The sequence below is a fragment of the Equus quagga genome, chromosome 10, assembly GCF_021613505.1.
Source record: "Equus quagga isolate Etosha38 chromosome 10, UCLA_HA_Equagga_1.0, whole genome shotgun sequence".
NCBI lineage: Eukaryota > Metazoa > Chordata > Mammalia > Perissodactyla > Equidae > Equus > Equus quagga.
Window position 1 is genome coordinate 34,686,004 of NC_060276.1, and position 27,981 is coordinate 34,713,984.

The window sequence follows — 27,981 nt, forward strand, 5'->3', positions numbered from 1 at the left end:
ATTTATTAAATGTATTAAGTATAATCTCTCCTAGAACTCAAAAGAACACTAGAAATCTTTTGTTTTGACCCATCAGTCTTGCCTTTTAAAAACTTTCTAAATCTTGATTCTGTCATCCACCATCAATCAGTTTCTTTTGGCGGGGTTCTTCAAGTAAAGCTACGACTCATAGGAAAGACAGTCTACCCCCAGTTCTTCAATTTGCCAATAAATGTATAAGTAACACCAAAATTAAAAAACTTCAGACTCATATTTTATGGCATTTCTCCTCCTTTATCTGGAGAACTCCTACACATACACTGAGACCCATTTCAAATGTTACCTCTTTGAAGTGTTACTAAAGCCCCTGTTCCTCATCCTTGAAGCAGAATTGATAGGTCCCATTTCTATAATATAATTTTTTTTAAAGATTTTATTTTTTTCCTTTTTCTCCCCAAAGCCCCCCAGTACATAGTTGTATATTCTTCGTTGTGGGTCCTTCTAGTTGTGGCACGTGGGACGCCGCCTCAGCATGGCTTGATGAGCAGTGCCATGTCCGCACCCAGGATTCGAACCAACGAAACACTGGGCCCCCTGCAGTGGAGCGCGCAAACTTAACCACTCGGCCACGGGGCCAGCCCCTCTATAATATAATTTTAATAACTAACATGCTTGCTCAACTATTTTATGAATTCCTTAAGGATTTTATGTATTCTCTGCATCCCGAGGCCCTCTAGGACGGCAGGTGGACTATGATGACTGCCTACTCAGAAGGACTGTGAGTTCGTGCAGGAACCCAGTGGCAAAGTGTGTTGTGAGGGGTTAATGATTTCTGACGTGGGTTCAGGAGGGAAGTATTTTGCCAACTCTGGCCCAGGGCATAGTCAGTACTCAAAATATGTTTTTTTAATGTATTTTTATACCCGCTCTCCCAATGTCTAGTAACTTTATCAAAAGAAAAGTTAGCTGGGCATGGCTTGTGTCAACCCTCGTTTGTGTCTACTGATCATAATTTCTCTTGAGTGTTCACAAACAATATTTTAATAACCTTTATTAGATATTTTTCTGGGTATCAGCATCAAGTTAATTATTGGTTTATATTTTCTGAGATATATTTCTTCCCCTTTCAAAAAGTAGGACAACATTTCCTTGTCTTTAGCCTTTTGGCGCCTCTTCCATTTTCCAAGAACTTTCCAGGTGCTGGTGACTCATTTGGAGAAAATGGCCCCTTTCGCTCGGCCCTTTCAACAGCATTGTTTGTAATGGTCAGGGGCCATGACTAGGAGAGCTATTTCTTGGAAAAAGTATATTTGAATTGGGCAAATCAGAGGCTGAAGTCAGGATGGCCAATAAATGTGTTATTGACAGAAGCCTGGCCTAGAAAGACAGCCAAGTCTAGGGAGGCAGTTTTCTCTGAACCCTGGCCCAGCAAGCATTTCAGATGGATCTCCCTGTCTCTCTTCCCTTCCCCTTCTCTTGGCTCCATGTCCTCCTTTTGCTGTAGCTTGTCTCCTATGAGCTGAATTTGGACAGCTAAAGTATAACCTCAGCACAAAAATGACCAGAAGAATGCACATCTGCCCTTCAGCTCCGGATGAGGGCCTAGGTCAGTGACTGTTAGTGACAGAGATAATAAGCAAAACAAGAAACAGTTTCAAGAAATTGAAGATATTTGGTTAATAATAGATGTACTTCAAGCTGTATATATGTGAAAAGGGAAGATATCAGCTATGTAGACACACAAAACATGCAGTAAAATGGCAATTCATTGGAATACTAAGAGCAACAGATTTTTTATGAACCTGCCATGTGCCCAGTCCTGTCAAAACACTGGGAAGAGGCTAAAACATGATCCTAAAGATGTTGCAATAATTTAAAAAAATTTTTTACCTTAATAAGAGAATGATAAATAGTCAGTATCTGGTGTTCATTTTATTTTTAAGGCCTTTTCTGTAACAAGATTTGGAACCAAAATATAAGTGAAGTTTTAAAAAGGCTAACCTTCAATGACCAGACAATGAAATTCATCCAAACTCTGTTCCAACTATGTGTTAGCTAAATGACCCTTGATCTACTGTAAATGTGAAGAAAATGAGATTTAAATGACTGCAGCTTGTCTCCCCACCCAGTGCTGTGGCTTGTTTTGTAGAAGTTGCAACAAGTGTAGTCTGTATTGGGACTGGGAAATCTCATCATGCAGGGTCAGTGCAGCTAAGGTTATTGTCCCTTTGATGCGGATCTTACCACTTATTTGGGTAAGAGGTACAGTGAGAAGTGGGCCTTGGGCCCTCCAAGGGGTTGTCCTGCTGCTGTAAACCATTGAAAGCCTGACTTCTGATCCCAGCAGCGTGTGCAAGGGACAAATGTAAACAGGGTCTGCTTTGCTTTCGGTGGAGAGGTTTGAGTTGAGCTCTTTCCAGGTGATCACACTGGCTGCCATTTTATACAGTCTATTTCTGTCTTCCTGTACACATCCTTCAATTTGCATTCCTGCTGAAACTTGCCACTAGTCCTGCCTCTCCGAGTGGGAGGTGGAATGGATTTGAAGAGGGGAAAAAAAGAAAGCCGTTTTTGTGAGGAGGGGGAGAATACAGGACTTTCGCAAGCTGTTCCTCCTGGATGTCTTCAGAGAAGCATTTTGTCTCCTGGCCTCCTTGAGGGTTGTCACAAAATGTCTCTTTTAGCACAGACATCGCAGACATCAGCCTGACTTCTTTGTGCATTTGACTTTTAGCTGTGTTTAAACCAATTGGGCTCATTAAAAAATAGTGTTTGGCATAACGGGAAGATGAGCTAAAGGAATGTGGAAACAGAACTTAAAAGATGGTTTACATGAAGAGAGGGATTTGAAGGGGTCATCAAAGGCCCTCAAATATTTTTCACCAAATTTTAAGAGATATGGGATGTATGCTATTAGAGCTTTATTTGTTAAAGTTCAGTTATGGTCCTCTCTAGGCATTACCTCCAGCCCTGGGCAGGATGCAGATTAAGCTATGAACACTCTAGCATAAATCAGCTTATCAGAAATTTGTAGTCAACTCATCCTTTCCTAGCAACTAGTTGCTGTTCCTTGCCAATATATTGGACTTGGATTATTTCCCCCATTCTTAAGGGAAATTAATTTAATTGTGTAAGTCCACAATCTTAACAGGCTCAAAAAGCAATTGGTATGAGTCAAAACTTGGAATGGCTAAGCAGTTTAGATGATTGTATAAACAACATCCAAAAGGCAATTTTTCAGAGCATTAAATGTAGGTCAGATGCAAGAAGAGAATTAAATTGTGACAGAAGGCACTCAACCAAGAAATTTCCACTAGATTAACAGCTCCGTGAGGACAAGAACTGTGTCTTATTCTTTCCATATCTCTAACAGTTACCATGATGGCTGAATTCACATGAGCACACAGTGAATGCTATTCAGTAAGTGAACAAATTCAGAAGAATTTCTTGACTGAAAGATCGATTCTGGAGTATATTACCAAATAATGTTGGAGAGTCCTTTATCGTAGAGATTTTATTTAAAAAAGATAGGTACTACTATGACCATGCTGTGGGAGTAAAGTGCTCTGTAGGGACAGAGAAAGACAGTGGCTTTTCCTTCTGGTACTTGGATGCTGAGACATATAAGATACTCTGTCTCTCTCTCTGTCTCTCTGCCTCTGTTTCTGTCTCTTTCTTTGCCAAAACCTGATTTACTTACCAGCATTTCTTGGTCCCATCTTATCTACCTTCATTTCCCCTTAAGTCACACATCTTTTGCAAAATAATTATAATAATTTGCATTTATATAGCACTAATGCTTTTCAAGGCACTTTCATGTGCATTATCTCCTTTTGTTCTAAATTGAAAAAAAAAAAAACACTATAAGGCAGTCTAAGTAGTATTAGCTCCATTTTTCAGATGAGGAACCTGAGGTGTAGAATGTTCAAGTGACTTGCCCATGATCACATAGCAATGTGTGAATGAACCAAGACTAGAAGCCAGTCCCTTTGCACCAAGTCACCCTGAATCTCAAAATTCAGGAATGGAAGTTTGTTGGGAAAATAACAGTTAGTCCTACTGCCTTCATGGTTATAATTTTCATACTTTTGTTGTTATTTCAAATTCCTTCTTTATATTCCTTTCTAGGCATATGAGACTGACACTTGAGAAATGGCCAAATCAGACATTATCTCAACTGTGGGGGTCTCGATTTATTCTCAGCTTTTTTTTCTTTTTCACACATGAAGTGTATGCTTAACTAAATTTAAAACAACATTGTTTAGGACATCTTTCTGTCTCTACTTAAGCCAGCTGACACAGAAGTCTTCTGAAATGTGCTGCCCCAGAAGGCATCTTCTCTTTCTTTCTTTGCAGTTTTCTTTGACAGTCACAGCAGGAGGACCTCAGGTCCTTGCTGATGTTTCATGAGTCCTTTGCTTCCTGGGACTGGCAGCTTTCTCACACAGTTTCAAGAGGCAGCAGGTCTAGTGTAATTACAAGCGCAAACCCTGTTTGGTGTCCCAGAATGGAATGAGTAAGGCAGTGTTGTACTTAAACCATGGATGAAGTTGGACCTCAGAACCTGGGAAGGATGCCAGGACTAGAAGAGCCAAGGGCTTTGCAAAAAGCAGAGGTCTAGGCAGGCTATGAGTCATTAACCAGACAAGCAGTTGGACACTAGGAAATAAGCTTCTTATTGGGGTTAAAGCAAGGCCAAAGGTCAAAAACTAAATAGCAAAGGGCAACAGTAACAGCAACAATACCACCCTGGAAAATGAGCTAAATTCTGCCTTAGCCCAGAAGCCCACTGAAATGGAGCTGATTCTAGGAAGTGGCCAGCCTGAGATCCATAGGTGGGAGCAAGGAAGCCATCTTCACAGGTTAGGAGTGGAGACTGTGCTGGTCATAGCAAAGGTAATATCTTGACAGTTGAGAAATGCCCTAGTGCAGGGTTTCACAACCCTGGCACTATTGACATTTTGGTCCAGATAGTTCCTTGTTTTGTGTTGCGCAGTTCTGTGCATTGGAGAACATTTGGCAGCATCTCTGGCCTCTACCCACTAGATGTCAGTAGCAGCACCCACTCAAGTTGTGGCGAAAATATCTCCAGATATTGTCCAATGTCCTTTGGGGAGTTAGGGAGAGGCAAAGTGGCCCAAGATTGAGAACCACTGCTCCAGAAGCTATGGATTATGAAAGTTTACTGGTCTTGAGCCCTCTAGGGTTCACTGGCTTCTAAATTACCTTCAGTGCAGGAAATCTAAGGCAGGTGCAGACATCTGCAGTCCCATCCTTCCTAAATGTTCTTTCACTTCTAGTGCCCGGCTCATCTCTTCCATTAGGCAGTATTGCGGTTTCTAAGAACATGGAACCCTCAGAATTTTCCTCAAATCCTACTTAACTGCAAATTCAAGGGTAGATCTGCTCATGGCTTTCATTCTTGATTTACATGCAAATTGGGACAAATGTGAAAATACTTTTTACTTTTTGCAATTGAGTTCTAAAAGACATGTTAGGTTTCTGTTTTCTTATTATTGACCTCGAACTCTCATTTCTTCATTTCCATATCTTTCCTGCTTTCATTCAACCATATCCTTTGCAATGAAAGTATATAGCTGATGAGATAGGACACGCAGAGGTCAGAAACAAAGAAGAAGAGAGGATAGGGAACTTTGACTAGGGCCATTTGTCAAGAACTAGGTCTGAAAATCTCTGCTCTAGAAATTACTTGCAAAGAATATTGTACCCACTTAATCTGTCTTCCAACTTAGCCTGTTTTCATACCACACATCATACTGACCCTTTCTTAAAAATGTAAGGAAGAAGTCTACGCACTTTTGCCCTCATTTTCGCCCTTGTGGTTGATTTTTATGTCTGTCAGAAGTAGAAGTCCTCTGAATGCTTGTTAGAATAGCTTTGTGGACTGAAACATGATGTGGATGAGAGAGGAGAATATAGTGAAAATGGCCCTGGACGAGGAGTCCAAATCCAAGTTCTAGTCTCTGCTTTCTTCTGTATAGACATTTGATCTCGCAAATCACCTTACCCTGGTGAACCTCAGTTTCCTCATGTGCAAAATAGGACTAGCTCTTTGCCTACATGGTAACTACATGTTTCAGATGAGACAATGGAGTGAAAGCAGCATGAAATATGCAAAAATTATATTATTGTTATTGCTTAATTGCAGTTCACACCTCTTCACTTATTCTTGCCCAAATGTCACAGTGTCCACTGGATAGTTGTCATATTCAAGGCTGTAAGAACAGTCCTTTCTCTTGCCTGCAGTGACAGACCTACTCTCCAGACCTTCCTCTCCAGATCAACTCTCTATTTTCTACCCTATTCCATCCTGCTCTGTGCCCTGGGAGTATGACCGATATCAACAGGCTCCACTGTCTTCTGGATTCCAGTTGTGTTTGGCCAGTGGGGAGCACTGGTAGGGAGGATAAGAGTGAGGTTAGGCTATTTATTCCCTGGCACCCTGCCTGAGGGGTTGTTGGACATCCCTTGACTGAAGGTTACAGCTCCTATTACGGAGCTCTTTTCATATAATTTTCATGCTCTCTCCCCACTCTGAGATCTGGTAACTGTTATCTCACCTCTCTTTTTCAGGCCTAAGAGTGGTAATGGACTCCACTAATACTAGTCCTGGAATACTTCAGTATCCCCTGTGGTTTCTTTTATTTTAAATTATTTTATTGATGTCAAATTGGCTTATAATACTGTGTACAATTCAGTCATACATTATTATATTTCAGTTTTCTGTATAGACTGCTTCGTGTTCACCACCAATAGACTAGTTTTTATTTGTTACCGTACATATGTGCCCTTTTACCCCTTTCACCCTCCCCACACAGGTAACCACCAATATGTTCTGCTTATCTATGTGTTTGTTTGTTTGTTTATCTTCCACATATGAGTGAAATCATACAGTATTTGTCGTTCTCTGTCTGACTTATTTCACTTAGCCCAGTACCCTCAAGGTCCACCCATGTTGTCTCAAATGGCACAATTTTGTCTTCTTTGTACCTGTCCATACTTTTGTAATCAATCCCCTTTATTGAACTCTACTCAATTTATCCACTCTGAGTGTGTCATGTGTTTCATACTGGGACCCTGACTGCTATACCCACCAAATCTCTTTCTTCTTCCCTGACCTTTACTTTGTAGTAAAATATATGCTTATAAAGGAGGAGACATTATGTAAGAAAATGCAATAGGTTTATGGCCATTAGTATTCTGTCCAGTTATATTGAGAATCAGCTCCTAAGCCTATCTCAGAACATCTATAATTGAGATATATGTTCCTAAACAATTGGGTAGTCTATGCTCTTTGTCCTATTCCCCAACCAACCATTGAGGGACATTTAGAGGCCATGACTCTCATGCCTACCCTCTCCCACAAAGTTCATATCCTTACTAAATTCCAGCAACCTGGGAGGCAACTGTCTGATGTACACTACAGTCTCTGGTTTGCTGTAAATCAGTTTGCACCCCTTTGCTTCCCTTGGACTCACTTTGCAGAAAATGAGCTTACATCCTTTTGCTTCCCTTGGACTTGAGTCTCAGGAAGCCTGGGAAGGGGGTACAGTTAAGCCTCTGGGATTCCACGACAGCTGCCAGCATTCTGGCCCTGGTGTCTCTTCTCATTAACTGTGTCCAACCTGGAATGTTTCATAGACTGTCAGAGCTAGAAGAGACCTCAGAAATCAACTAGTCCAGGGGTTCTTAGCTTAGGATGTATAGATGGGCTTCAGGGAAATCCTTAAACCCCCTAAATTATATGGAAAATTAGCTATCTATGTGCACATATACATTTTTTTCTGGGGAGAAGGTCCATAGCTTTCATCAAATTCTCAAAAAGGCTTGTGACACAAAAATACATAGACCTCAAAAGGCTCTCAGCCAGCACCCATACCTTACAGAAGACTAAACTGAGGCCCAGAGAGAAAGCAAGTTATCCAAATTCCACAGTAAGTCAGTGGCAGGGTTTAACCTAGAATCAAGGTAGCTGTTAACTTCCGTTTTTTTTTTTTTTTTAACAAAGCTTTCCTTTCTCTACTGAATTCCAAAGCGACACTCCCACTATACTTTGTGCATAGCAGACATCAGATAACTGTTAAACGCAACTGGTAACTGCAATGGGCCCTACAAGCACACACTCTTATTTTAATTAACCCTGCTAAACAGAATCTGGAGTTGCGTGGGGCTCAGGGCCAACCTTCGAGCTTAGTGGTGCCAAGGGATCAAGCAGGGTTTTTCCACCCCAGTTCTCTCTGATGAATGGAGTTCTGTCTCGTCCCTCTTTCTCTGAGCCAACTTTTCCCCAGGGCCCTGTGAGGGGCAGGTGTTGGTCCTGGGCATGGACTCAGCAGCCCAACTCCAGCGCCTCTGCAGCTGTTCTCATCCCTGTGAGGCCCCCAGTGGGAGCTGACACAGAGACTCTTGGAAAATGGCAAAGAAAGGCTAAGGAAAAAACACTCTTGAGCAGTGAGGGATTGCCAGGCTTCCAGGGGAGCTGGCGCTGCCTAGCTCAGGTTATTAAATCACAACTAGCTCCTGGTAAAATATGGTAGAAAATCTTATTCCTTCCCATCTCTTCTTCTATGCCTCTCTTTCCCAGGTCACAAGTATTTTCACACTACCCAGAGTCCCCTACTGTATTTCCTTACCCTGGTCTCCTCATCTAGGAAATAAGCACCTTTGCTGTATAACTTAGGTACCCAGTGTGTCAGAGTTAAAGAAGCAGTTTTGCGTTCTAGTATCAGCTCTGTAACTAACTAGCAATGTGTTCTTATACAAGTCATTTAACCTTGATGGGCTTTCATACTTCATTTATAGAAAATGGGGCTAATGAACCAAATGAGGTAATGGAAGTGAGATCACCTGACGAACACAAAACAACAAAAGCTATGTGGGGTCATTATGATCTTTCACCATTCAAAGATCAATTATTTTAAAAGTTGAAAAGAATCACTTTGATGGCCAATGGCCCAACTGAGATCTGGCTGCCTAGATTTCCTAGATTTTAGTCTCACTGGGTTTTCTGGGGGAAATTCTAGAATGGCCTGGGAAGGAGAGTCACTATAGGCTGTGAGGCTAGGAAGACCAGTGGAAGAAATCAGTTGACAGAAACATGATCTATTCCTGAGTTTCTTGTGATACTTTACATCCTAGAGACCTAGAGAAGAGCTTCCAGGGAACAGCCACTCTTCACCTTCACTTCTTCACTCTTCAGACAAGGAAGAAGAGAGACCCAATCAGCTCTAGTGCTAGAGGTTCAGAGTAAGTTAGCTTCAATAAGACTTACCATAGGAAAAGGTAGACTAACTTTCAGAAGGGCAGAGAATTCCTAGAAGGTAGCACAAGATAGTGAGAACAGAATATCAATCCCTCCCTCCACAATCAGCCAGTCAACACTGTTTGTTAAGGCCCTGGAATGGGTCACGTGCTGAAGCTAAGCACCATGAGGCAAGACAAAAGAAATCAGAGACATAGTGCCATCAAAAAATGAATGCTTTGAGCCAGCCCTGATGGCCTAGTGGTTAAAGTGCAACATGCTCTGCTTCATTGGCCTAGGTTCAGTTCTCAGGTACAGGACTACACCACTTGTCTGTCAGTAGCCATGCTGTGGTGGCAGTTCACATAGAAGAACCAGAAGAACTTACAACTATACACAACTATGTACTGGGGCTTGGGGGGCAAGGAGGAAGAAAAAAAGAGGAAGATTGGCAAAAATGTTAGCTTAGGGCAAATCTTCCCCTGCAAAAAACAAGAAAGAAAGAAAGAAAGAAATGGATGCTTTGATGGATGAAAGAGGGAGAAAGGGAAAAACTTTTCTCCCTTGGGGCAACTAAGGTGCTTAAAGAAATGGTCTTTTCTGGGGGAGGGGGTTGACACTGTACTGTTTTTATGCAAATAATTGGAAAACGAATAGATCCAGAATTTAGCATGGAAGTCACTCTTTATCTTTTATGACTATCCTCCAAGATACAGTGCAGAGGACAGCCATCACTAGTAGTCTAGAATAACCTTATCATACTGTAATATCCTTAATTATGGAACTAAGATTTGAATATTATGGTTCTTAGATTCTTCTTATTCTTGCTATTACAGATGATAATATTTTTAAAATATTTGACCTTCTACACTTGAACTTAGTGAGGATACAATGGTGAACAAGACAAATGAGAGCTCTACTCTCTTGGTGCTTATATGGCAGGAGTGGTGGTTCTGGTTTAGATAGGGAGACAAGGGAGATCTCTCTGAATAGGTGAAATTTGACTTCTGCTTCTGCAATATGGCAGATTAAGTATTCTAAAAAACTTCCCTGCTACAATACAACTAAATCCTGAGCAAATTATAACAAACTTGTCTTTTACATTTCTCTTTTTTTAACAGCTTTATTGATAAACAATTCACCCATTTGAAGTCTATAATCCAATGGTTTTTGGCATATTACATTATTAGTGTTTTGTTTGTTTGTTTTTGAGGAAGATTAGCCCTGAGCTAACTGCTGCCAGTCCTCCTCTTTTTGCTGAGGAAGACTGGCCCTGAGCTAACATCCGTGCCCATCTTCCTCTACTTTATATGTGGGACGCCTGTCACAGCATGGCTTGCTGAGCGGTGCCATGTCCGCACCCTGGATCCGACCTGGCAAACCCTGGGCCGCCATAGCAGAACGTGTGCACTTAACCACTGCACCACGGGGCCAGCCCCCCATTATTAGTGTTTTTAAAATATAACACAAAAATTTTCATTTTAACCATTTTATATGTGCAATTCAGTTACATTAATTATTCACAATGTTGTTCAACCATCACTATTACCTAGTTTGAGAACATTTTCATCACCCTACACAGAAACTCTGTAAACTGTTAAGCAATAACTCCCCAATTCCCCTTTCCCCTAGCCTCTGGTAACCTGTCATCTACTTTGTGTCTCAATGATTTTATCTATTCTAGATATTTCATATAAGAGGAATCATACAATACTTGTCCTTTTGTGCTTGGTTTTTTCACTTAGCAAAGTGTTTTCAAAGTCCAGGTTGCATGTATCAGAACTGCATTCCTTTTATGGTTGAATTGTGTGAATGCAATGAATACAATATGACTCCATTGTATGTATAGACCACATTTTGTTTATCCATTCATCTCTTGATGGACAGTTAGTTTGCTTCTACCTTTGGGCTAATAATGATAATAATTATGATGATTAAATTATTAATTAATTAATTATTGATTTTAGTTAATAATTAAATTTTTATGATAATTTTGAATAATGCTGTAATGAACATTGCATACAAATATCTATTTGAGTCCCTGCTTTCAATTCTTTTGTGTCTATATCTAAAAGTAGAATTGCTGGGTCTTATGGTGTGATATTGTGATTTATAATAAAAAATATATATTTGGTCTTTGTCCCCATTTCTGGCACAGAGCTCCTGAAATCCTTGGAATTTCCTTAGTGAGGAGAGGGATAAGGTGTCCTTTGTTGTGTTAATTAGGTGACTTTTGGAAAGCACCTAAGGATGGAAACAGGTTGCCAGGAGAATCAACCATGTGATTAGAGTTAAGAGCGTTGGAACTTTCAGTACCACTCTCAGGCCTAAGGGGAGGGGAGAGCAGCTGGAGATTGAATGGATCGCCAATGGCCAATGGTTTAATCAATCGTGCTTATGTAATGAAGCCTCCATAAAAACTCAAAAGGAGAGGGTTTGGAGAGCTTCTGGATTGGTGAACACGTGGAGATTTGGGGAGAGTGATGCACTCAGAGAGGGCATGGAAGCTCCTTGCCCTTTCCCTATACATCTCTTCCATCCAGCTGTTCTTGAGTTGTATCCTTTTATAATAAAGCAGTAATCTAGTGAATAAATGGGTTTCCTGAGTTCTGTGAGCTGCTCTAACAAATTTATTGAACCCAAGGAGAAGGTCATGGGAACCTCTGATTTATAGCTAGCCACTCAGAAATACAGGTGATAACCTGGACTTACGATTAACATCTGAAGTGGAGGGGTAGGGGTGGAACTGAGCCCTTAACCTGTGGGATCTGATGCTACCTCCAGGTAGATAGTATCAGAATTGAATTCAATTGTAGGACACCCTGTTGTTGTCTGAGAATTGCTTGGACAGACCTACACATTGGAATTGGTGAGCAGAACCTTTTAGTTGGTGTCAGTGAAGTGGAATTTGCTAGAACAGCCCTGGCTCATGGAAACATGTGATTTGGGAAGAGAAAGGATGAAGGGGTGGGAGATGAGGAAACTTTGATTCTGGAGTGGCCACGTAGTCACCCATGATGTGGAACAGCAGCTGTGCTGCACTCAGTTACTAAAGGTAAGAGTCACCAGTGGAGTTTAGAGATGGATCTAACTCCTGGAGAGTTGGTTCACTGGATGCATAAGGAAATGTAAATTAATAAGAGAAAGGCAAAATATTCAATCTCTTGGTTATTTTTATCTATAATAGATAAACTAAAAGATAATAGTGTGTCAGACCTTGATGCTATACCAAACAGATTTCAGTGAGTCTGAGATTTGGCCACTATCTTGAGACCTGCCCCCCAAAGTAAAAATAGCACAGGGACAACAGAAAATACCTTCAAGACCCATGGTCACCAAAAAGTTAGTCAATGTGGTGGGAGGGCAAAACCAAGGAACTACTGAAACAATGAGTATAGTGTGAAGGAAAGGTTTCATTTTGTAGATCAATATCATTGGCTTCCTGAGGACCTTTACTGAAATGGGTTGTGAGACTAAGCAACTTGGGGCCTGTGTCTTTGGTTTTGAATGTTGCAGAGTGGAAGAGTGTGTTTGCGTTAATACAGGACCCACAGCTCACTATGGAATAACATGAATAGCTATATGTGATCCAGACATACAGGAGGTTATTCCCCAGGAAACAGCTAGCCTGGTGGTCTGGATAAAAGCCAAAGTAAGGCCTGTTTATCCTGAGAAGGGGGACTGTCCATCTCCTTCTAATGCCATGTGGAACACCCTAGATGAAGCAGCTGATATGCTTCATATGCAAGCCATGTGGGACTGGCTTTATGATTGTTACCAAGCAAAGACTCACCTGATGTACATAAAGAGCCAATTATTACGGCATCAGCCTTTGGGAAAAGAAAAATAGCTCTATTTGCAAGATTGATCTGCAAGAAGACAGGAGGCATATGCTCTCAGATTTGTCTCCCTGATCCAGGATTTGGGGCAAAATTTATGGGATGAAGGGCAGGGTGGTCTGAAGTGTGGAGATAGATGATTGGCGTTAAGGAGAAGTGAGGTAATTGATGATCTGCACAACCATAGTCAAGCCCTCATCGCTTTTCATAGGATGCATGTTCACAAAATGGTGGTGTTGGCATGATCTGAGGGTAGAGTTTTCAGCCCTTTGACATAAAAAGGGTCACTTATTGGGCATTTGCACAGGCCCAGTTAATTGATTGGTGGTCTCAACTGGCCTGAACTGGACAAGGGGTCTCAGTTCCTGAAAAACAACTCTTAATTACTCTATTGATAAGATGAAGTCAGTTTGGACTGGTCCTAGAGGGACCATGGTTAAGTGATGCCCAGGATATTCACCTGCTGAATATGCCTGTTACCCAAGTCATGGTAAGTGCTATGGTTAAGGGGGCCCTTTACACATGGGCACCCCATGTAACCTTACTGCTGCAAAACCAAGGGACAGTTTGGGAAGCCTTACCGAATTTGCTCTCTCAGCTTCCCCTTATGGGTTTTACAGATGCTGATAAGAAATATTAGGTTAATTAACAAGGGAATGGAGGGAGGTCAAGAGGAAAGTCAAGGGACTCTTTCCAACAAGGTGGAAATTTTAAAACAGTTATTGAGAAATAAGTAAGTAAATCAAGTATTGACAAGAGCAAAACAGAGAGGAAACAAGGGATAGTTACAGGACTCGCCACAGAAGGGTGGAAATCTTTAGTTGGTTACTAAGAACTGAGATGAGTAAAATGGACATTGATGGCCTTCAAAGGTTTTCATACAGCACTACCAAAGTTTGGAAAGGCTAAAGAGTCCCCCAACATTAAGGGACTCCAAGCAAGTCTGCTCTATTTACCCAAATTTCTTAGGAATTTAACCTCTGATTTATAGCCCATAGGTCGGAAGTACAGGTAACAACCTGGACTTGTGACTGGCATCTTAAGTCCAAGGAGGGGAGTCACAGGAACCTCCAATCTGTAGCCAATTTGTCAGAGGTACAAGGAACAAGTTGGACTTGTGACTGGCATCTGAGGAGGGGGCAATCTTGTATGATGAATGCTTGTAGGATAACCTGTGGGATCTGAGCCTATCTCCGGATAGATAATGTCAGACTTGAGTTGAATTGTAGGACACCCTGGTGATGTTGGAGCATTGCTTTATTGGCGGTGTGGAGAAATCCCACCCTCACCCCCACATGTTGAAATTGAATCCAGGAACCCAAGTAGATGGTAATTCTAGGTTTAGCTTTTTCAGAAACTTGCAGCAAGCATTTTTAAGTGCTTTTCTAAGCTTGCAGAAAAGAAAGGCAGGAGAGGGAAGACGAACCAGAAGTTGAAACCAGAGCAGCAAGCAGTATGTAAAAGCTTGAACTTCCCTGGAGGCAAAACCCCAGCATTTTGGATATTAACAGAAATGCAGGGCACACAAGGTCCTTAAAAAGTGAGAGATCTGAAGCCGCCGGCTTCACATTATGCTAGGACTCTTAAAAGGGGATACACTAGAAACCTACCTGTAAATGTATTTTTCTCTGTCATGACTCCAGATGGGAAACAAAATAAACACGGGCACTGCTTTTACTGCTTATGTAGCTGCTGCTGCTGCAAGTATTCCCTTGAGAGTTTGCAACCCAAAGCTTTCTCTAACACAGGTCTGGAGTTCAAATTTATACTACCTGTGTCACAAGGGAACTACAGCTGAGAAAAGGTGGCCCCACATGTTAGTACCCCCTGGCACCTGGCAGAAGCAAATTCACATCTTTTTGGGAGGAAAGCCCTAACATGGAACCCTCAGGATTCCCAAAGATTTAGTTCAACTATATATGAGCTCACATTAAAAAAAAATTATCAAACACACAAGGAAACAAGCCACCATAAGGGGAAGTTAGCATAAACAAGAGACTTGGATTCCTAAGGACTTCAGATATTAGAATATCAAATACAGGACATAAAATAACTTAAATGGATTGTTTACAGAAACAAAACATGTAATCAAAATAGGATAAGAAAAAGAAACTATTAGCTATGACCAGGCAAATTTGGGTAAAAAATGAAGAATTCCTAAAAATTAAAATTATAATCATTGAAATTTGAAGCTCAATGAGTGGGTTAAACAGCAAATTCAACACATCTGAAGAGAGAGAGAGTGAACTGGCAGATTTGAAGATATTTTCCAGAATGTAGCACCAAGAGATAAGAAGATGGAAAATATAAAGGTGAGGTTGAGACACAGAAGATAGAATGGAAAAATCTAACATGTGCCTAATTTTAAAATGACCCCAGAAGAAAGGCCTGAGATGTAACAAGAAATGGTGAGAAAATAAACTACTAAATACGTAGATAAATCTAGACAATATTGACTATATAACATAAAATAATAATAACTAATTTGTGGGGTTAAATAAAAGAATTAAAATTCTAAGCAACAATGGCATGTAAGTTGAGGGTCGCTCAGACTTAAATATGTGATGCTTTAGATTTGATTGTGAAGAGGCAGCTAGCCCTGTGAATATCTGGGAAGAGTATCTTCTAGGTAGAGAGAGCTGCAAGAGTGAAGGCCCCGAAGCAGGAAAGGTCTTGATGTGTTTGAGCAGCAGAAAGAGGGCCAGTGTGACTAGAGCGAGCTAGCAAACGTGGTATAAGAGATTGGATAATACAGAGTCAAGATAAAAAGTTCATATTTTATTCTATCTGTTATGGGCAGGCTTTGGAGAATTTTAAGCAGAGGAGTGATATGCCTGATGAAAACGGTAAAGTACTACTCTGACTGCAGTATGGAGAACAGTATGAGTGACTGTGAAGAGGGTGGTGGGAGTGTGCTGCCAAGAGTGGACATTTAGAGACCGGTTATGTTACTACTGTATTATATCTTAGACTGGGACACTGACAATGGAGAAGGAAATATGTGACTTCTTGTAAAAGATGGCTCCCAGGTTTCTGGTTTGCACAATTATGGGAATTGTGGTACCATTTATGGAGATGAGGAAAGCTGGAGGGAAGTAGGATTTGGAAAGGGAGAAATAAGAGTTTAGTTGTGGGCATATTAAATTTGGGATGCCTATCAGATAACCAAGTGGAGCTATCAAGCAGGCAGTTGAATATATGAGTCTAGAATTCAGGGATAACAAGGGCCTGGAGATAGCAATGCGTGACTCATCAGTATGTAGATAGTATGTAAAGCCTTGGGACTGGGTATGATCACCTAGTAAATAAATGTAAATGAAAAGGAGAGGTCTGAGAACTGAGCACTGAGGCTGTCAAATGTTGAGCAGTCTGGAAGAGGAAGACAATCCAGCAAAGGAGATTGAGGTAGGAGGAAATCCAGGGGGCTGTGGTGTCCCAGAAGCCAAGAGGGGCAAGTATTTAAGGAGGATGCTGAGCTTACATCCAGTGTTGCTGAGAGGTTGAGTAAGATGAAGCCAGAGAAGTGACCATGAGATTTGACAACATGGAAATCACTGTTGACCTTGACAAGAGCAGCCTTGCTGGAGTGAAGGGGATGGAAGCCTGACTGGATTGGGTTGAGAGAAGAATTGGAGGTGTGGAAGAGAACATAAGATACTATAAATGTGGAAGTGTTTTGAAAACAGTAAAAATATTTTACAAATGCAAGTGGCATTGCTATTATTTCACCAGAGATTTTAGGGAAGCTTAAGACATTGAATAAAGAGCGCTGTGCCAATAGAGGCACTGCAAGACCAAGGAGCTGTTTGCCCAGGCAAAAGTGTCATGAAAAATCCACAAGTAAGACTTCAAGATAACTCCAGGAAAACAAGTTTGATAAGAAAGCCAGGGTTGTCTCAGAAACATTGTCTCAGCTCACCGAGCCAGCCCTGTGCCAACCTCCAACTGGAGCCCATCCAGGGCTGGCAGGCAGGAAATATTCCAGAATGAGAGTAGCAGTAGTTTGGAAAAAGCCTCATCCGTAATACTTACTGAATCTTTCATTAACTCATTTCGTGAAGCTTGCCAGCCACTCTCTGTGGGCAGGGCACACTGTTGGCAAGACTAGGAAATCAGTGTGGTTTGTCTTCCTTGCCACAAGGTTCCCTCTTCTTCACCACTGGGGTCACTCCTCTCCCCATAGACACTCTCTGCCCTTCTCTTCACCCTGAATTCCACCAGCAGGCAGTTGTATGTTTTGTCTGTGCAGAAGGCTGGCAGATGGGTCTGGGCAATTATGCTCTGGAGAGTTAGAATCCCTGTGACTATAGTTGACAAGATGCAGTTCTTTTTTCTCGGGCTATTTTAAAAAGGCATGTTCCTGCTTCTTTACTTTTATTTATGCAGTTACCCAGCATACCCTTTACTCCTATCTCCATCAACCTATATCCCACACATCCTTCAAGACTCAGATTTTGTGTCATCTCTGTGCAGTCTTCCCCAGTTCTCATGCTTAGAATTATTCTCTTTGTCTTCTGCACTCCCCTTGCTCCTTGGGCCTCTATAATAGTGCTAACAACAGTCTGCCTTATATTCTAACTATTGAAGACAGGGGCCTTTTATTGTACGTTTCTGTATCTCTCACATGGTTCCTTTGCCATAGTTAAGTGCTTAATGAATGAATATTAGTGGAATTGAACTTAAAATATTTTGCATGTTGAAAGTGAATCTCATAGATGTACAAGCAAGACCTAACTTCCCAAGATAACATTTCTTTCTGAGCAATTAGTGAAATGTAGAATCTACCAGCAGCAGGCACGTACAAGAACTAACTGCCAGCATCTGTAATATATGGATGGAGAATCTAATCAAGCTGAAATGAAGTTGCAGAGTGAATTTTCCATTTGCAGCTAATAGACTCAAACTGCTCCCACATACGGATCCGTTGTCTCCATTTCCCCATTTGTACTGCGACATTTAAGACACTGGATGGCCCATGTGATCTATTGTTCATGCTAACGCACGACCAAGCCAGCTTCTCTTCCCCCAATACCTGCTTTTTTTTTAAAGGAAGAACATTGAGTTAATGGTTCAATGTTAATGTGAGTTGATTTTATTGATTTTGTGCTGGCAGTTGATTAATTACAATGACAAGTGTCATGCTTTTGTGTTCTTACCTCTGATTTAAATACCCAAGTGTGACTCATACAAAAGCTGATGTCAGCAAGACCCTTGATCTCAGAGGATGCTGTAAGTGGTATCTTAATTATTATTTTTCCACTTCTGTTGCCACCTTGTGACACAAATTTTATCTCAAAAAACAAACTTGCAAAATTGTACATTTGCAACGTAAGCTAAGGTGGAATTTGTGTCATGTTACCTCCGTGGAATTTTAAAAAGCAGGTGTGAGTGTGAGTTTCATTTGGAAATTATTTCTTAACTCCATTCTTCTCTTCCTTCTCTTCCTTTTATTTTTTTTTTGGTTCTCCTCCTTTTTTTTCTTCTTCCTTGTTCTTCTTTTTCTCCTTGTCCTCCTTCTCTACTGCACACTGTTGCCAGTTATAGTAATGAATAGAAGTTTTCTTGTCCATAGACTAAAACATGATCCATAAAGATGCTTTCCTTTTTCAATCCAGTAAAATGTTCTAATGCATATCAGGCATTGATTAGGACAAGTGGGGACTCTCCTGTCTAGGCTATATACAAGCCTTTGAAGTCAGGACTTTAGGAAGGCATGTTCTCTCAGGTAATTGAATTGTTTTGTCCTGAATTGAATCAAGACACGTGAGTGCTAGTCTCAACTCTGCCGTGAGCCATTTGTTCATCCTTGGGCCACTTTGATTCTCTGGGTTTTGGGTTCCTCATATTTAAGACGGATAGCTTTCTATTTTCCCACATCTGTAACAAAAGAGGGAGGGCTATTGTGTTTCAATATCCAAGGCATTTGGGAAAGCTGGGTATCCACATGTGCAATGTGAATTTGTCTACATTCGGGAACCAGTAAAATGTAGGGTGGGATCACACGAGAAACCTGATGCTGAACAGCTGGATTGCAAAATGAATGTTTGAAGCCAGCCACACCATTGTGAGTTTGTCAGAAGCATAGGGAGCTTTGCCTTTCTTAGAAGTTCCCCAAAGGAGAGGTTATCCAAAGGCTTTTCCTAAAGCCTGGGTGGAGGCAGAGAGGCTTGGGGTTGGAGAAGGGTAGGTCATTGTAACAGCAACCCCCAAAGCAATTTGTGAAGGTTTTCTTGTCCTACAATAGGGTATCATGGCATGGCACTGCGATGGCTGCTTTTGAACTTTTGGGTTTTCTTCTAGGGAAGCAATTTCCACCAATATCTCCAAAATGAGTGGTGCCTTTTGGGGAAGAGTTGCTATTTGAAGTATTTGCTGAATTCTTTTTATGGCTACTAGTTGGTTGAAGTTTTCTATTTCTTTTTGAGCTAATTTCATTGTTTAGGTTTTCCTTTGAAAATCATGTATTTCATCTAAGTTTTCAAACTAGTTAGCATAGTTATGCAAAGAATAACTTCAGAATCCACAGTCATTGTTCCTTTCTTCTTCCTGAATTTGTGTATTTGTGTTACCTTTCAGAACTTTTGAATGCTAGTTCCTGTTGTCTGCCATGATTGATATCTTCTTTCTTCTTCCTACTTTTCTGCCTTTGTATATTCTTACAAAGCCTCCTTCTTATTTTCTTTACATTCGGTTGAGGCAAAAATAGCTCTGGCTAAATTCTCACTATATGATAGGCACTCTACCAGGAACCATAGTGAGATATATATAGGGAGAGGTAAACTTGGTCTTTATATTTAGGAAACCTGTGATCTAATGGAAAGGACTAAGTGAGTACTCGTGAAAATACAGGCAGGTCTTGAAACAAAGTGTTAAATCCCAGAGTCCATTAGTGGAGGGACACCCAAGGGCGAGGCTTCCCTCACTCATGACCAAAACTAAAGGTAGCCAATCAGGGTCAGGGCATGGCAGAGATCTTTAGGGTGAAGGAGGTATCGGGGGTAAACAATTTAGAGACGCACAATGTTTCAAAGTTAGGGGCTACAGATTTTATTGAGTCAAGATCCAAGATGTCGGTGTGAGTCTGCAGCAGGGTTCAAAGGCATATAGCCTCTGTTATTGGATCTGCTACCAAAACAACATGCAGGATGCTTATTGAACTAACAGTGCCAGCCAGTCACTAGGTCACTTGGATATGCTGCTAATGGCACCTAAAGATACTCCTACCCTAGCGCTCATGACACTACATGGAAATGCTCTGTTTCCATGTATCTGACTCCATCAGATTGTGAGCTCCATGAAGTCATGGCCTAAGTCTTGTTCATCTTTGTCTCCCCAGTGCCTGAACTATATGTAAGTGCTTTGTATTACTGAGCGGCCAAAAGCAAAATCTTTGGAGTCAGATAGATCTGCATTTGTTTTGGCTTCGTTGCTTACCACCTGAGTAATTTACTTATTGTCTCTGGGTCTCAGTTTTCTCATCTGTGAAATAGTGATGACAATGCTGCCAACTTCTAGGATTTGTTGTGAGAGTGTGAGAGTAAAATGAGATGACATATTTGGAAGTAATTAGCAGAGTGCCTGTCACAGAGCAAGCATTCAATTAGTGGTAGCTCTGATTGTTGTTACATGATTGTGGAGTGAATGGATGATGGATGAGTGGGCTGAAGAAGGATGTTGGCCTATTTGATGAGGTCGGGACAAAGGGCTGGGAAGAGACTTAATAGGAGTGACTCTGGTAGTCCTGCAAGTCTCCCTCTCTTCTCTTGGCATCTCTCTTTTTTTTTTTTTTTGAGGGAGATCACCCCTGAGCTAACATCTGCTGCCAATCCTCCTCTTTTTGCTGAGGAAGACTGGCCCTGAGCTAACATCCGTGCCCATCTTCCTCTACTTTATATGTGAGACGCCTACCACAGCATGACTTGTCAAGCGGTGCCATGTCCGCACCCGGGATCCGAACCGGCGAACCCCGGGCCGCCAAAGGGGAACGTGCGCACTTAACCGTTGTGCCACCAGGCCGGCCCTCTTGGCATCTCTTAGATGATGGGCAGGCTGAGACAACAGAGATAATCTTTATGTATCTCTTGCTTTGTATAAGGCTTACAATCATGTTGGCTGGGGGACCAGGATTGAATAGACTCTGGGTGGGGGATGTTATTAATATAAACATTTTTCAAATGTAACATATTGCTCCCTGCACCCAGCAAGCTGTTGTTAGTTTGTGAGCACTGTGCCTTTGGAAAGCCATTGCTGGCAGCTTGAATGGGTAGCTTAGAACAATTAGAAGCTTTGAACACTTTCAAGCTAAGGATTGGAATAAGAATGTTTTGACTCTATGGTTTCTCCTGGGGTTTCCCTAATGTGCTGGACTAATAATCAAATGTAATTAGGAAAGCTGAGAAGTGGGGAGACTGCAAGGACCAGCATACTTTCCCAGGGACCCTCATTTCTTTGTGCAGAAAAGGAGTTAGGGAGACTGTCTCTCTATTGTGGAGAAGCAGGAATGCAGAGGGCACTAGAGGGCGGGAAGGATCCTGGGAACATGGCTTCACCAGCAGAGCCTCAAGCTTATGGGGACCCGTTGCTCTTGATTAAGTTTTAAGTGCTTAAGATAGTTTTCCCCTCCTGTTCTTCAGGGAGGAATGGTATTCTGGGCCACTACCAGGTTCTTAGTCTATTTTTACCAAAAGTCCAATTTTTGTGAGTCCAAAGCAGTTAAGAACTGGTATCCTTCTTTCAAAACTCATGAAAATGAAGAGAGAAACTTCCATGTCTCAGTTAGCTACAGATTCTATCCACCGCATGCCGCAGATCTTTCTTATCTGCCTTGGCCTACACCCCTGGCCCCAGAGTTGGACTAGGAGTGCTCTGTCTTTGAGGTTCTGAGAAAAGGTGACATTTGGAGGGCCATCTGCTGCTGACTTTTATTCGGAGGGGGGCATTCCATTTGTACATGGTCTGGAAGTTACTCTTTTTTGAAATTAAAAAGAAAATTTTTTTAAACTTTTTAAACTTTAAAAAAAATTTTTTTTAAAGATTTTATTTTTCCTTTTCTCCCCAAAACACCCCAGTACATAGTTGCATATTTTTAGTTGTGGGTCCTTCTAGTTGTGGCATGTGGGACGCCGCCTCAGCATGGCCTGATGAGCGGTACCGTGTCCACGCCCAGGATCCTAACCGGTGAAACCCTGGGCCGCCAAAGCGGAGCGTGTGAACTTAACCACTCGGCCACAGGGCTGGCCCCTCGAAATTACTCTTGATGCAATGGAAGCAAGACTATCACATATGAAACATGGCACTCAGTATATCTTTACTCACTAGAAGCCATGGTGCAGACTATGAGCCTGGTATTTTGAGAAAAAGGAGATCCTTGGGGGCTAGAAGTGATGGCCCATATGTGAAGCTTTTTGCCCCTGCCAACATGGTGTGAAGTTGGTTGTCACAAGACCATCAAGTGTCCATCCAATGTTTCTGCTTTCTCTGTAGGTAACCTGTCTCCATGATTTCTTTGGTGATGACGATGTGTTTATTGCCTGTGGTCCTGAAAAATTTCGCTATGCACAGGATGACTTTTCTCTGGATGAAAATGGTAAGCTCAACCACTGAATTTTATTGCTCCATTGTTCTCCCTCCTTCCATCCCTTAGGATTTCCTTGGGTTCATATGGCCTGATGAACATCCATACATGGTCCCTCAGGGGCAAATATTGTTAGTCTTTCTCCTTTATATTTGTATACATGAGTCAATAAGTGAAAGGTTGATTGGATGTCCCAGAAGCCCAGCCTTCAAACTCAATAAAACACGCTGTCTTCCCCAATAGTGACCATATATCTTGAACCACATATTTTGTCAAATGGCTGACACGCACAATCAGACCATAGGAAGAACATTTGGAGTCAGAACTTGGACATTGTATGTATATGTTTTTTCTAGTCAACATCCTCCAGCTATTTGGCCCATGTTGATGGTTCCATTTTAGAAAGATTTTCCACTGTGTTCTTAGTTCAAACATTTTCCTTTTTCCCCACCTTCTGGTTTGCTGCCTCATGCCCCCTGCTTTGTGACTCAAGATTCGAGAGGATTGTTAATCTCAGGAAAAAGGTGAACATCTGTCCAACTCCCTTTGCTTGAGTCCAAGCTCCACATGTAAGTTAATGGTGAATTAGTTCACATAGCAACAGGATTAGGATATGATCCTGATGGAAAAACACATTCAAAACATATTTCCCAATTATGAGGAGTAAAGTTTGAGAAAAACAAACTGAGTTGTACTAACATAGACTTTACAAACAACTCAAGTGACAAGGACCCTGAAAGAGGTGGCATTTCTGCAGTGGTCACTATGAGAACAGGCAAATGACGATGAAGTAGCTAGACAAATCCCAGGCTATGTCCAATTTCCTATAGCTTCTATATCTCCAGCTCTGGACAGTGATCACTGAAGTTCATCAACCAAAACAAGGAAAACAAAGAAAAAGAAGCTTTCAGCTTACCTCTGTTTCCTAAAAGACTCAATTTGCCAGAAAAGATTCCCAGAAATAAGATTCTGGAAAAAAGATACCAGAAAAGATATATCAATGTATCTTTAAATAGGAGGTGACAAGGAGGTGTCCCCCAAAAAAGGACTCCTTTTACTTAGCAGTTTGGTTCCACTTTGAGCATCACAGCACAAGGTTGAGAAAACTACAGGGGAAAGAGCACTAGACTGGGACCCAGGTGGCTTGGCTGCTAGTCCTTGTTCTGCATTTTCTTGCTTTGTGGCCCTAAGCAAGAGGCTTAAGCTCTTTGTATTCTCATCAGCAAAATGAGTATAATAATCCTCCTAATATATTAGCATAACCAGGGCCCCAAATTACCATGGTAGGGATGCTGAGTGACCTGAATAGAAAGGGTACTCCAAATGGGTCAGTCTGGGGTTGGGGCAAGTAGTAGAAACATTTGGCAGACTCTCTTACACACCCACGAGCTTTCTATAAGTTCTGAGTGGCAGTCACTGCTGGCCCATATTTTCATTAAACCAGCATAGGGGATTATGATACTGTGCATTGAAAGATGAAAACTTTATAAATGCAAGTGGTGGTGGTGGTATTCGTAGTGCTTATTTATAAAATGACATGACATCCATAATATGCCTATTGTAATACAGAGCATGTAATGAACAATAAATGGTAGCTCCCTCTCCCTTGTTTAAATTACTCATGAATGTTTCATCTGTGTGGCTGCAGCCTCTGAGCTGTCGGTCTCTTCTCCAAGGAAATTAATTAATTATGGCAACAGGTGCTATTCTGAGACATGGCTGGGTTTTCCAAAAATAATTAAGTTGACTATGTAATTACCTACCTGACCTGCTTTTCAATTCCTTCCCTTGTTTCCATAATCCAGGTATTTAACCACCTGGCTCAGCCCAGGTGACTTTTGAAAGTTTCTCCCATGCCTTGCTCTCCAGAGCCATTGTTCCTACAAACAATAAGGGCTACCTTGTAGTCCTCAGCTATTAGGTGCTTTGGTCTGTGATGGTTATTCCAGTTTCCAGAGACTGGTAATATACTGAGCCTCAGTTCTCCCCTGGCTCTAGTAAGCTGTCTTTGCCTTTTCCACCAGAATGCCGAGTCATGAAGGGAAACCCATCAGCCACAGCTGGCCCAAAGGCATCCCCAACACCTCAGAAGAGTTCAGCCAAGAGCCCTGGCCCCATGCGCCGGAGCAAGTCTCCTGCTGACTCAGGTAACGACCAAGACGGTGAGTGCTCTTCTCCTAACTGTGCACGCTGACTTCATTTACAGAGGCCAATACCCTCTGCATGCAGAGGAATGAGTTCCTCATGAACACCATTGTGTCTCCATGACACCAATTCTATCAATTCATGGATTAAACAGTCAAACTTGTTTGGAGTCATGGAGACATATTCACAACCTTGATTCAACTCACATGGATGCAGACCAGAAACCTGGCCTATTTGCCATGCTTGCTGTAATGCTTGTTGTCGTGGTTGTCTTCATTGTCATCTTCAACATCATCCAGCAAAAGCATAGTTAATGAAATAATCAAGCCAAACAAATTTGAAATAGCAGATCGGGATCAAAAACAAGAATGTAAAAAAATGCTACGCAAAATTGTCAACGTAGTTGATGCACTTGAGCTTCAAATTTCACTTTAAACTTTTTAGAAGTCAAAACAAAAAGAGAAACAAAATAAATTGCATCATTCTCAAAATAAGAAAAGAAAGTGTAGGGAAGGTTCTGAAAGGAAACAAAGAGATTTGTCATATAGGATTTTATTTAATGGATAGTGAGTGATCTAAAAAATGTGGTTTATGGATCACCACCAACCTATGAGCTATTTATCAGTCTGTGACGAGATTAGGTGCCTGTGCCGAATGTAAATCATGCCACTGAGCGAACCATTTTCTTCAGCTGACTCTTTTTTCATAGAATGTTTTTATTGATGAAGGCAGCAGTCTGTTGGTTTATGTTCTGGTGCAAGATCTTGCACCCACAGTTTGAGTGGTGCTAATCTAAAAGGCAAGAGTCCAAGTTGAGAAGCCTAGTAGCCTCATGCACTGACAATTTGAGTTCTTCATGATAAGGAAATTAGATGGTCCAGGAAACTTACACATTTGTCTTCCCAAGGCTCGGGGTTCATTGTGAGAATTCTTCTAGCCTGAGAGCCTTGGGGCAGTGAGCACAAGCACCCTTTCTCTCCTCTTCAATTTGAGGCAGCTTGAACAGCCAATTGGCTTTGAAATGCCTCTGGCCTAGAAAAATAGCCTGTCCTGCTGTCCTCACATTGCCAGGAGCACATGCATATCACCAGCCATGTCTTTATTCTCAGGCAGAAGGAACTAAACTGTGAGGAGGCAGCTCAGGCTTTTCATACTTCCATGTCTTTGCACACCCTGTTCCCTCACACCTGGAATGCCATCCCTCTAACCCACCACTCTTCTTTGCTTGAAAAACTCCTATTCATCCTTCAATACTTCAAATAGAAATAGTTGTTTTGGTCTGGAATATCATAGCATGTTATTCACATCTCTGGGATAATATTCACCACACTGTGTTGTAAAGTATGTATTTACCTGTCTACTTCCCCAACTAAATACTGGGCCCCTCAAGGGCAAGATGTCATGTTCATTTTTGTATCCTCAGTGCCAAGCACAGTGCTTGGGTCCTAGTTGATGCTCAAATAATGCTTGTGAATGAATAGATGCATAAGAGCACCAATTTTACCCAGCGTGGTGCTAGAGACCCAGTAAGCATGTAGGTAACTTTTGCTGAAGGAATAAAAATGCATGTGTTTGGTGACATTTTGGTTAAGTGTACAGAACAGCACATGAATCTATCTAAGCAAATTCATATTGCTCAAACTACAAAGGCCTAGATTTTAACACTGGGATTGAGAATGAAATTGGTTGTACAGATTCTAAGCAGGGCCTTGGAAAAAAAACGGACTGTAAACATTTCATCAAGATTCATAAAGTCTGGCAATAATCACTTAGTTAATCACTTTTCAGAAATATCATTGGCAATTTCTGGGATTTCTAACCTGTATTACTTATCTCTTGCTATGAAACAAATTACTCCAAAACTTAGTATCTGGTTTTTTTTTCCTTAAGATTGGCATCTGAGCTAACAACTGCTACCAATCTTTTCTTTTTTCCTGCTTTATCTCCCGAAATCCACCTCCCCCCGTTCATAGTTGTATATCTTAGTTGCAGAACCTTCTAGTTGTGGCATGTGGGACACCACCTCAACGTGGCCTAACGAGTGGTGCCATGTCCATGCCCAGGATCCGAACCAGCAAAACCCTGGGCTGCCGCAGCAAAGTGCACAGACTTAACCACTCAGCCATGGGGCCAGCCCCAAAACTTAGTATCTTAAAACAACAAACATTTACTATCTCACAGTTTCTATGAGTCAGGAATTTGGAGTGGCTTAGCTGGGTGGTTCTGTCTGTCTCAGGATCTCTCACGTAGTTGAGGTCAAGGTATTGGTCGGGGTTGCAGTCATCTGAAGGCTTAACTAAGACTGTAGAATCTACTTCAAAGATGGTTGTTGGCAGCATCTTCCCCCAGACAGTGATTCAAGAGAGTGAACAAGGAAGAAGATGTAGTGCCTTTTGTGATTTAGTCTCTAAAGCCACATACTGTCACTTCTGTTCTAGTCTACTCATTAGAAGCAGTCACTAAGTCCAGCCCACATTCAAGGGAGGGGAATCCGGCTCTACCTCTTGAAGAGATGAGTATAAAAAAATTTATGAACCTATTTTTAAACTACCACATAAACCATGAGTTAGAAATGCTGATGTGGCAGCAGCTTGAAGTAAATATGTTCTCTTTGCAGTCTGTATGCAATTGAATTACCCAGCACACATGACACAACAACCTGTAATTAAACACAGTTTAAACATATGTCAAATTATTGATCTCCAGCATGCTACCTACAGAAATTCCCTCCTACAAAATATGCACCTCACTGATTCTAAGATATTAGAGACAGACAGGAATGCATTAGGATTCAATGAATATTTGTCAAGTTGAAAGGAGTTATAATAGATCCCAATCCATGCTTAGGCAGACAAGATCTGCTTTTGCTCCTCCAGGCCTCCCTTGCTAAAGAGAAGGAATGAGGATGTACTTCATACACACAAGATAAACAGCGTAATCAATTTGAGAGGGGGCAAGGGAACTTTACTTGGCAAGTAGCAGAATTACAAACAGCCCCTCTTCTACCAGCACAAAATCTAAAGTGGTGTTCTCAGCAGAGAGAGTATAAATCTTCATTTCAGATAGTTCATGAACATAAATGACGCCAAACTCTAGCTAGCCTTTGTGGCAATTTCCAGAATGTTTGAGCTCATCTCAGATGATGTGTCTAGAGCCTCCACATGATTTCAGCCTCAAAGTGT

At 41.5% G+C, this 27,981-nt stretch overlaps 1 protein-coding gene across 6 annotated transcripts in view; it reads left to right on the forward strand.

The window, feature by feature from the left end:
• The window catches only part of DCX (doublecortin), a 367,013-nt gene that overhangs the window by 307,690 nt on the left and 31,342 nt on the right, over positions 1 to 27,981 (forward strand). For 5 of the 6 annotated variants that reach the window (XM_046673007.1, XM_046673012.1, XM_046673008.1 and 2 more), the window contains 2 exons: positions 22,564 to 22,666; positions 24,679 to 24,801. In XM_046673007.1, coding sequence (XP_046528963.1) covers positions 22,564 to 22,666; positions 24,679 to 24,801 — 226 coding nt within the window. Of the gene's footprint in view, positions 1 to 22,563; positions 22,667 to 24,678; positions 24,817 to 27,981 lie in introns of all 6 variants that reach the window. The other variant, XM_046673011.1, reaches the window with a different exon arrangement.